This window comes from Pollicipes pollicipes, unplaced genomic scaffold (assembly GCF_011947565.3).
Source record: "Pollicipes pollicipes isolate AB1234 unplaced genomic scaffold, Ppol_2.1 Scaffold_7231;HRSCAF=8579_pilon_pilon_pilon, whole genome shotgun sequence".
NCBI classification, from domain to species: Eukaryota; Metazoa; Arthropoda; class Thecostraca; order Pollicipedomorpha; family Pollicipedidae; genus Pollicipes; species Pollicipes pollicipes.
Window position 1 is genome coordinate 22,321,172 of NW_023597034.1, and position 11,365 is coordinate 22,332,536.

Genomic DNA, 11,365 nt, shown 5'->3' on the forward strand with positions numbered 1-11,365 from the left:
CTCTATCTCTCTCTCTCTCTCTCTCTCGGGACCAGGACTAGCACTGATGGAACGGATTCTGGACGTGAACGGCTCGCATGGCCCAGATGAGCATTGTCTTCAGGCCAGGACAGGACACACCAGGCAAGCGCTCGCCATATGCATCATAGCCAAGCGTTATCCCCATTGGGTGTATCTGCATCACAATCGAGGAACCTTACAGGTGCATCGGAAATTTTGGATCATGTCAAGGGTGGAGCGCCTGACCTTTCACCGCAAATTGCTCTCCATTCCGACTTTTTCCGGGTTAGTTCAAATGCAGGGAGCCGTGTATCCCAGTCTCGGCCTCAACTGGCCGACTGGAGCCGGTCACCTTTACAATGATCCGTCACCATAGGGCGCGGTCCATGGCGGCGGCTTTGTGAAACATTGACAGCACCTGTACTATTCAGCAGCGTGTTTTCTGTATTTGCGTTTAAAGCAGCACACTCTTAGCAATCATGCACCCTACACCTAAGGATGCCGTAAAATATATGTACGATACGCTACGATAATGCTCTCAGTCGTAGCTAAAAACCACGAACTTCTACACGCGTATCTACTTCAAGAGATTTCTATTTCGGAATCTTACTCGATACGAATAACAAAGCGTTGAAGACAGGACGATCCACAGAGCATCACGACAAACTTGTTTTTTAGGAGATGATAGGTGGCATCAAACCTGCAAAGGCGGCGAAGCACAGCTGCAAGACACACGTTACGCGTACATGGCAGGAGTGGCTGTGGCAGAACTGCCTCGTCAAAAGAGTCCAAACGCTGGGAGCAAGCAAGTACGGATGCAAACACAGCGTGACGCAGCACAGAAAGGAAAGCCGGGGTTTTCAGCACCCACAGTAAAGCTGACCGCCCTCGACGCGGCTCATATATGTCTCTCAGTGCTGAGACGTCACAAAAGCAAGCGAAAGGGAATCTCACCGGGAGATAATCTTCAGACTAAATAAACATATCCAGTGTCATTTGTTCAGAGTTGCCACATGCGCACGGACACCACGCTTCGATTCCATGATTTGATCATCATTACAGCGGTGGTGCATTTGTGTTCGGTCGGCACCGGGACAGCTATGTTTCCCCGCTTGTTACAGCAGGGTGGTCGCAGCAGACTACAGGGGTCTGTTTTAGACAACCGCCCGAGCTGGCGAAGCCGGGCGGACTAGTAGAATACCCAGTGATCAATAGCTCTCGCGAAGCCTCGACAGATCGGTCAACCAGTGCGACCAGACGGCGACCCTGTCTCGCAGAATGAACAAGACAAGATCTCCGGAGAAGATGAAATGTTCCAGTGTTGGGGCAACCCGCCCCGGGTAGACACCGCCGACGGCAAGCACGTGCGTGTCAGCAGGCCGGCGCGGCCCAGGCGCTGACTCAGCGGACCCTCCTCCCGTGGCGCAAGTGGCCGACGCTGTGACTCCTACCGGCATCAACCACCGCCGTCACAACAGTCGTCACTGGGTACAGCAGCACCGTACAACGCTTACGCAGCACTGCGCAATGTCTACCGAAGAATATGATAAAGCTAGCATACTGAAAACCGCATTTATCGCACGAACAAAGTGATCTAAGAAGTGTTAAGCAACCACGAGAAAGTAACGACAGCAATATTGATAAGTCTGTTGTCGGGCACGCAAACAGTATCCCCGTGCACATTTAACGCGCGCCCGGGTGGCCGGCTAGATACCCTTCGCTCGGGTGGGGTGGGGGGTCAATTTGACACCCTCTCCCCTGAGAACTCGGGAACTAGGAAAGCTAGATATACTAAATTTACAGGGTGTCTTGACCTGTACGTGAACTCACTTAGATCAATGTGTGAGCTTCCTAGGTCATGACCTTCAGGCAAAATAAGGTCAAACAAGGCCGAATTCCAGGCTGGTCTCCAAGTGCCCCAGAATTTAGGCAAATGTTCCCAAGCAAAAGATCAGAAGCCCATTTGAGGTCAGTGACCTTGTTTGACCTTTTTAAGGCCATGGTGACTAAAACCCATACAATACTGCTCTGAGTTTTCCATTTGAATAAGCGACAAGATTACGCTAGGCAGTATGCTCCTAAAACAAAACGTCGACCCAGGTCATATTGGGTTAATGACCTTTTCTGACCTCTAAGAAGTCAACGGAAGATGTATAATGTAGTTCCTGCTGTCAATGGATTTGAAATGAGCACCACAGACTGTCCCATACAGCAAGCCCTAGAGTAATAAATCACGTTGGTTGTGATCTTGGTCTGAGCTTTGTACCTGAACTTGGGTCAACGTAATTTGCTCATTCAATATTTGTGGTGCCTAAAAAAGCATCTCAGTGATGTAGGGCTTCGTCAAAACTTCGTTGTTGTATCAGATTGGACCAATTCCATAGAGACAGCCTTCGCTAAAACCATTGCCTGACTTTGACCCTGCCATGAGTCAGCGACCTTACCAGGTGCATCTAAATTTTTGATGTCGACGATCCACTATTCAATTGTCTACAGCTAAGCAAAATTCGGAGAAACCATTCAGGAAAGACCTTCGGGGGGGGGGGCAATTTGACCGCCCCGCCCCCCCCCCCTCCCTCCCCACCCGAGCGCGTGTTAAAACCAATGGACAACACGACATCTTCAATTATGCACGCCCTAGTGGGGTCCAGCCGGACCCTGCCCCTTTGCCGGACGATCAGCACCATGATGTACACGAGTGCCGCCATGCCTCGCCCCCATCTGTCTGTGAGGGACCCCAAAACGGTCACCCGCGCGCACCTGTACATCTCTGCGCCCATCGGGGCCGCCACGCGGCGGGAGGCGTCCGGCGCGCTTCGCTCAGCCTGGTGCGTAGCTGGCCCCGGCGCGGCGCGAGGTCTGCTCGGCCTCCTCAGAGATGTCCGGCAACGGCGTCCACGGCTCCTCCGGCTCGAACGCTGCCGGCAACACCGTCACATCGCTGACACGGTCGCCAACCAGCCACAGCCACCGGCAGCGACATTGGCGCGATCACCGACCAGCCACAGCCACCGGCAGCGACGCTGACGGGGTTGCTGGCCATGTGACTTGCGCGCTGACCTCACGCACTTCGAGACGGTTCGTGGCGCCGCAGGCTGAGTGTGGCCCTGGCTGACCTGGGTTGACGCGGCCCTCTGGGTGCCGGTCGGCTGGCCGTCGGTGGCCTGGCGCTGACGGCTCAGATGGCGGCCGCTGGTCGGCCGGGAGCGCCTCCTCGAGCCGGACTCGTCAGACGAGCGGCTCCGCGCGCTGCCGGCGGCAGCCCACACTTCGCTACTGGCTGGCTGACGAGGGTCGGTCGGCGATGACCGCACCACTGGCAATCCGGCACCATTGGAGGGATCGCGATGTTGACACTACGCATATGCACCTAATACTTAAAAGGGCACCATTGAGGCCGTGACTGATTTTGCGTGAATGTTAAAAGAATCATAAAAGACACATTTCACTCAACATCTAGAAATTGAGGCATCTCCTCTCCATTGGTATGACATCTTTCGTCTGCTGCCTCTTTACGCATCGTCCGGCTTTACGAGTGGGCTGCACACCAGCTAACTCAGGCGGCACATCAGGCCACAAGAGCGTTACCTGGCCGGAGATGACTCGGAGTCGGAGCTGATACCGGCCGGCTGAGAAGACAGCGTGGTGATGGAGGTGTCGAGTGACTGGCGCGTCTGCCGACACTGCTGACTCTTCTGCTGGGCCAACTGCAGGCTCACCAAAGGCACACATATGACGCCAGACCAGCTCAACGGCCCACGCGAGGAACGGGCTGATCCACAATCTATTTGTGCAAAACTTCCTCTAGCGGCGTTTGACACATCGACTTAGCCGCGCTTTGCCAACCGACATACCAGCCAACATCTCGATAGCATCCAGCACCAGCAAAGGTCAGAGCCGTTCAAATGCAGATTCAGTGTTACTTAGGCGGGGAAATTCGACTAGTTCACCTCCTTCGACTTCATAAGAGCACACCGTCTCGGAGAACTGTGTTACCACACAAAAAGCGGCCCTACCGGCCAATAGCGGAAGGGCTAGGGGCACAGAGGGACAATCATGCACCACTCACCACCATTTGGCCGTAGACGCTGTTCATCATGGTGCTGCTCTTGGCCGTGTTGAAGCGGCCCAGCAGGATCTGGCGCGTCCGCGAGCGCAGCAGACAGTGAAACACAAAGATCAGGATCCCCTGTAATCAGAAGTCACGTGCACTTCACCCGTCCGCGCCGGAGGACCGCGCGCAACACCAGCACCACGGCGTCACCGCGCCACAGTGGCGCTGGCGGAGATCACGGGGAGTCGGCGCGGAGGCAAGAACTGCGCCAGCGGGACGACCCTCCCCACCCCTCCCCAGCCGGGGGAGCGGCGGCGCCACCATCGCTACCCCAGGTACGACGCAGGTGAGGCTCATCGCGATACAGAGCCAATTCAGCCACGAATAAAGCTCTTATCGGGTAGGCGACCATAAACGGTGTGGGGAAGAAAAGCAATATTGGGTGTAACTGCCCCCGAGCCCACTGTAAGATTGGTGTTGCTAGGAACATGATCAACGGGTTTCGAAGTCGAGGCACCGAGGCATAATGCACTATGCACAACCGTGCTTATAACTTTGTCGTGCTTTACCTCATATTGTCCACGAATGCACAGGGGCTCGCGCAGGTGTGCACAACTTCCTAGCGCATTGGTACGGTACGAAAGCGCGTAAGCATAGTAAGTTGTCGCGCCTTCGAGTTCGCAGCTATCATTCCAGGGAAAGCCCGCATGCTTTTTCCGTACCGCAACTTACCAGTGGTGGTATTTGTTCAGCATTTGTCATTGCGTAACAGGCGCGAATGGTAGCCGTTAAACCCGGATCACTCGGCTCCGGTTGTCTGGCCCTAGCTCTCATCGAAGACTGAGGTTGACTGATAACACGTCGAATCTGATGTGGTTTTTAAACCCTCGATGCACTTATCATGGATCTAATCATCACCGTCCTTGAACGCGTATAGTGATTCACCGTTGCTGCCCGTAATTACGTTAACCACAACAATTAGTAATTCTTTCCTGCTTACATATTAGCACAGCTTCCGGCTCCGCACTTAAACCCTGGTCTTCGTTTTACCCTCTGTCGTCGGACCTGACAGAGTACTTAAATGAGACCCTATTTCCTAGCTTCCGGCTGCTGCACTGTCCCTCAGCTCCAGCTACAGAAGCGTCTGTGTGATGCCGCTGGGTGGCCAGCACGCGCCCAGCTGACCAGCACGGTCAGCAGTGTGGCCGGGCGGCAGTGATCGACCCGTGCCGCGTCAGGCGGTGGACGCCGCTGACGCCGCGTCTGGCAGCGGGCCGGGTCTGCCGACCGGCCGACACCGGCGGGCGCGGCACAGCCGACCTTGGCCGTCACAGCACGGTTCCTGTTCCTGCCCGCGCCGCGCCGCGGCAGCCGGCCGACAGACGTGCCGACCGCACGCGCTCCGAACAAGGCGCAGACGTAACTCACGCCGGACCACGAGCTGAGCTCGTCGGCTGCACAAAGCGACCCTGCGCCTACACCGCACCGCCGCAGGGCAGCGCGTTGCCGTTAACATACCTGGGTGCCGCTGTGGAGGAGCTACGCGTCAAACCCTGGTTCTGATCAGCAGGCAACAGAAGTGCTGCCGATCGCAGCGGGTGTGAACCGGAACTGGCAGCGGCGAACCACCGCCACTGCCCGTCCACTGACCCCGCTGCTGACGCCATTTTAATGGCCTGGCTGCAGGCACCTGCAGGCCGCCAGCTGGCCGCTAACATTAGGGCGTGCAGGCATGGCAACAGGAACATACACGAACCTTGCGCCGCACCTCTCCTTACAGCAGGAACCAAGCAACAGGAGCGTGCCTAATTCATGTGCCTCCGGTCAGGGAGACAGCAAAAGGATCGAGTACGGTCCTCGTGCCAGCCTTCGGCCGCCCAGAGACAGAGCGAGAGGAGCGCAAATGGCTCTTGTGTTGCCTCTCCGTATACAGTGGGGATACAGCAATAGAAGGATGTTATGGTTAGAAGGAAGCACAGTGATAATAACTTATCCTGGTAATGCATTTAGGAATTTGTTGCAATACTCAAGACACGAACGTATCGTATGCAGTTTCGAAGCACATTCACGGTACGTCAGTCGGCTCATTCCTTCAGCGCCAGCCACGGGCACGCTTCTTGTTAACGCAGACGGCCGCGGCCCATGCTGCGGAACGTGCCGTATCGCACTGCCCGCAGACCCGCACCCCATACGGATAAAGAGACCTCTAGGACCTCCAGGGTCTCCCAGCAGCTCCCCGTGAGTGAAAGTATAGAGGGCCTTGCTCACCCCTGTTTATTTTGCTGTCGCTGTTTTAATGGCTCACGAGCTCTCGCGAACAGCTTCCTGTTCAGATATGCAGGCGCGGCGCGATGCGCGCCACCACATTACTCTCCGTAGGCATCACCTGTGCTGCCATTCGAAACCGGATCGTTGGCGTGGAAGTCTGTGATGGAGGATAGGCTAGCCGCCCTAAAAGTCAACACATTACCTCCTCCGTAGGCATGACCTGTGCTGCCACTCGAAACCGGATCCTTGGCGTGGAAGTCTGTAATGGAGGATACGCTAGCCGCCTCTAAAACGCATGATTTCTTAGATTTCAAGATGTTTCGAAAGAATGCATACGTCCTACGTTACAATGAAGCATATGCATGCTCATAATAAACTTATTACAGAAGTTGTTTCCGGTTTTTGAAGTTTCCGGCTCGACTATGATTCATAGCGTGGAGCTCATGGCGTGGCAATGACGTGGTGTCGCCTCACATGCATGCGCTAAGCCCTTTATTGATCGAGACCGCGCCGTGCTTAAGCCGTGCAGTCAGCATGAGTTCGCTATCGATATTGACATGGCTATTTGGGCCTCCTTGGATTTGGTTGAAACCGAGGATGAACTTTCCCATTCAACGGGGAGGAAAGGGGCTCCAACGCCCTCGCCCAGCACTTCGAGAAGGAGATGGACCAAATCCGGGGGGAAACTAGTGTTGGAGCGCATTTTGGCGTAGGGTTTGTCATTTTGCACTGCTGAGCCCCAACTCATTCTGGGATGCTGTGTCCTCACCTAAACTCTGTATATCGGTAAACATTGCACTGCTGAGTCGTATGCCACTAGCTTGGAACCTGGATGCCACTAATTTGGGCCACTGCCTAGATTGAGGGTTATCTAAAAGCAAGACGTTAACAAAAATGCCAGGCAATGTCAGCGCCATCGGAAAAACAGCCACTCACTAATATTAACCTCAGTACCACTATATCCTCAATATCACTAATAACCGCTCACTTGTAATAAGAGCACAGCCGCTAATGAGAGCATACGACTTACAAAGTGGGAAAAAGATAACATTTTCAACTTCTTCTAATTTTTCAAATTGCTCCAAAAACGACTATATTAGCCATTTTTAAGCGCAATGTATTAAAACCCACTTGCCAGAGCTTAGAGTCAACCGAGACGAGCATTCAGGTCTCCATCAATGTTAGTGAAACAGATTAATAGAACCGCACGTACCAACCTAACATAAACTCATGGTTTTTAGCACGTGAATCTTTCAAGCTCAAGGTTTTAGACCCTGACTAGTTCGATCTCCGAGGTAACGCGAGGTCAGACAAGTTTTCACCGTGGCTACCGTTCACGATAACATGAGCCATTTGGAGGCATGACGGCCACCCAGGTCAGTTGAATGGGACTAACAAAGATGCGTCGATTACTGGCGTATATATGGCTCGGGCTGTTAAAGCATAGGTTTTCCATGCCAAGACTTCCTCCGCCAAATCTACCCCACTGCCCACTGGGCTGAGCCCACACCCACCCGCTAACCACTCCCCATCTGTTGCACCCGCCCCGTACCCACCCATTTTTATTTCCAGCACTTTGATTCTAGATTATTGAAAAGTTTCCAGTAAATTACAACGAACTTGACTGTGTCGCTTTAATAACGGTAAAAGTAGTGTTAATGGGCCCCGAAATTCATTATTTGTATTGTTATTGTTAAACCCTGAAGGATATCCAAGTGGAAACGCTAGGTGGAATTTCTTGAAGCATCTTCCCGACCATTCCGTGAGCTTTTCATCTGCACCCATACCCCATTTTGCGTAATTCGTGTAAAATCTGTACCCAACACATCCCGTTACTCTTTCCACGTGGGTCACTCTGGACATATTCCACCCTGTGATGTCCTCTTGTTTGAAGACCCTTTATAGAAGTTTTTATATTTGACTTTTACATCTTGTTTTGGTAAACGGTAGACGGTGTGTCCACCGGGCGGTAGGCGGTGTATCCGCATATATCTTGTAGTCGGTTTCACGCCTCAGCCTGTCGGGCGTTGTATGTGATATCAATCCTCAGAACTCAATCTGTCGGGTGTTGTAATGTGATATCAATCCTCAGAAACGACAACATTCCCGTGGATGTATGGCTTACACAAGATAACGCGTGCTGGTCTCAGCACGCCGGTCCATGCTGTTTCCAGTATGATCTGGCCGTTTTTTTTCCCTCCGCTAGCATCAGTTAGTCTCATGTCGCCTGCTACGTTAGACTGTGGAAATATGGACCCGGTTTTAGCCCGGTTCTTCAATTTTTGCCCGCCATGGAGAGATTTTATTTCTTCTATACTAGTTCAATAAGGGGGTGGTGGGGAGGGGGCTAAAAAGTAGTGATATTGCAATATCGCTGAAACTGAGTAAACCTGCGATTCGGTGGTATTACATGTGTTAGTTTCCAGAAAGCACGGCAGACGAGCAAGACCGACGCTAGCCGCCAAAGCACTAATTTTGCCGTTTCTCAACATTCACTCGCCTGCAGCCTCGTGGTAATCACGCAGAGGAGTTAACCCACGCCACCTGAAAACTTTGGATTACTATGCGGGATGTAGACGGCGCGCAAGGAAGGAAACTCCATGACGAACTGACGGTGATTTCGAAGCACAGTATGTTGGTTTTAATGTATTGATTTACGTTTATAATGGGCGTGAAGGCACCCTCTGATTATCTTTGCTTTCATATGCTTTTAAAGCTAAGAGGCGGTCTTGTCTTTGATTAGAATGCACAGATATTGTAGGGACGGATGAAAGATGTGGTAGAGTGAATCAAGGGGACGGCATTAAGAGACCCAAGCTCAGCTACCACACCCCAGGAAATGGTGCACTGCATGCAAATGATACACTGCAGGGTGAACGTATCAGGTCACAAGTCTGGTGCTAAATATCGAAGCATGGGGAAGAAGTCGCGATTCTAGGTACATCAGCCTTGCACCACGCATTTTTGAGCGACCCGACTCTGCATGTTCTACATCTATAAACGGTATGTGGCGTGGCCGGAAGCAGGTGCAAGCGATCGCAATTTAGAGGAGAGAGCCAATCAATCTATATTTGCATTGCAACGTTTTGCCCGAATGTCAAATGGTTGTATTTCTTCTTAAACCCTCACATTTTAGAACCCTGCACGCGCCACTGATCCCTAACATGGTTCGCACGTTATAAATTCGCGTTCAAAATAGTCACAACGCCGAAGTGTCAAAGCATGTAGGATATTTCAATCACCTTTGAAAGCTCAACAATATGTTCAGATTTACCCCGTTTTGTGCTCGTGTGTGCAACATAGGCGACTTATACATTTTGTTCGCATAATAAATTGATACTGGCCACTAATGCTTTTTATACCCCGCCTATGAAGGTTCATCCAGTACATTTCACAACTGTTGGGCAGCCGAAACAACTTACATTTCATGACCGTAGCGCGGGATGGACCACATTATAGTAGTGGATATCAACCAATGAGCAGTTGCCAGTTGATCGACCACGGTTGTGAAGTCGAGTGAGCGAAGGAGCCCGAAGCAGAGCAGTTAGCCCAAAACTACTGAAGCACATCAAACTACTGTAGTTCCTCTCACGCCATACACATCATGCTTCGACGGCCTTCTACTATGACGGAGCGCTCCTGCAGAGGCTATTGATATGCTACTCATGTGATCTGTGCACCACGTGTTAGAGCTTTTGACACCCGTGCAGAAGTCTCACTCCTCACCTGAGAGCAGTTCAGCACCGTGAAGACGTAGTCGAAGACGTTGGAGCCATCCACCAGTAGATAGCCGACAGTCCACTGGACGCCCAGCAGACAGGAGAGGCAGAACCACCCCTTCAGCCACCGTTTGATGCGCTCCTTCTTGGCCCGTAACTGATTCACCTTTAGAGATGCCGCCGAACGGAACGCGAGCACCACTACCAGCATGTTCATCTGCGACCGCAGGGAGATGGTCAGCGTAGTCGTCTACAGCGCCAGGGTCATGAAAACCAAGGAGACAGGCAACGCCAGGAACTGACCGCGCGGGACGAACCATATTGTGACGTTTGTGTGTGTTTATGAGCTCCACGCGGGGTAGTCAGTGGCAAGGGTGGACGGCATTCCACTCCAGGTGAAGATCGCAACTTAGTGGCTGGCTTGTTTGTTTGCCGTTTCAATGGTGCAACCAGTGCATTGTGTGTGACGGCGTGTTCAGACCCAAGCGTCAGTTTCACCAAGCGGACGAAACATTGACGTCGATTCAGTGAACCACGTCGGACCAATGGAGACAACTCGTCCCTTGGGCAGGCAGGACACGGCACGCTCGGGGGTGGGAAATGCAACGCTACTTTGCAAGCCTCACAGCACAGATCACACCAAAGGTTTGGTAATAAGGGCATTAGCAGCCTCTTCATTGGTGTCGGCCGCCGCCAGCCCACAGCTACCCGAGACGCGTCTTGTCATGTGCTTGTCAGTCTCCGCCAGGACAGACACACACAGCTGCGTGCGTGCGTGCGTACCAGTGTCTGTATCTGTTCGTGTGCACGTGCTTTTTCATGACAATGCCTTTGTGTCTTCATTTTGAAGTGGCAAGGTAAGCCCATTCTCTTGATGTCCGTCAGTCAAACAGCGACTCATACTTACGATCAAAACAACTGCCAGAGGCCATTGAAGAACCAGATGAAATAGGGGACCTTCAGCCAGCAACTGGAAAAGTAAAGCAGGTGGAGAACTGTAAATATTCAGTTTTGAATACAAGGAATACAACGATGAGTCAGTATTAAAAGCATGAATTCCTCCTAAAAGAAAAATCAGAACGGAGAGATAGATGCGTCATTTCGGCTGCATGCCCTTATCGAAACGAATTCAGTCGTAAATTCAAGGTCTTCTACTGATAGTCTTTTCGGTAAGACATGTAGCCGAAATATCACATCTGTGTCTCCATTCTCCTTGTTTATTCTACGAGGAAGAACGGATATTGATTCCGATCTCATCTATATGCGTAATGTTCCTCGCAAATGCACTGAACAACTTACGTAACGAACATAACGGTATGCGCAC

At 52.2% G+C, this 11,365-nt stretch overlaps 1 protein-coding gene across 1 annotated transcript; it reads right to left on the reverse strand.

Moving 5' to 3' along the window:
- Nucleotides 1-2,820: 2,820 nt before the first annotated feature.
- LOC119109851 (adhesion G-protein coupled receptor F3-like) lies at nt 2,821-10,963 on the reverse strand. The gene is made up of 6 exons (XM_037233604.1): nt 10,949-10,963; nt 10,049-10,258; nt 4,070-4,189; nt 3,589-3,707; nt 3,143-3,249; nt 2,821-2,918 (listed from the first exon to the last, which is right to left on the reverse strand). The coding sequence occupies exons 2-6, from the start codon at nt 10,256-10,258 to the stop codon at nt 2,821-2,823; spliced, it is 654 nt and encodes a 217-aa protein (XP_037089499.1). The 5' UTR covers nt 10,949-10,963.
- Nucleotides 10,964-11,365: the final 402 nt, after the last annotated feature.

Coding starts and splice junctions, on each gene's coding strand:
- LOC119109851 (XM_037233604.1), bottom strand. CDS start 10,258: ATGAACATGCTGGTAGTGGTGCTCGCGTTCCGTTCGGCGGCATCTCTA. Junction 4,190..10,048: donor CGGTGCTGAACTGCTCTCAG/GTGAGGAGTGAG, acceptor TTCTGATTACAG/GGGATCCTGATCTTTGTGTT. Junction 2,919..3,142: donor CACCGACGGCCAGCCGACCG/GCACCCAGAGGG, acceptor TGTTGCCGGCAG/CGTTCGAGCCGGAGGAGCCG.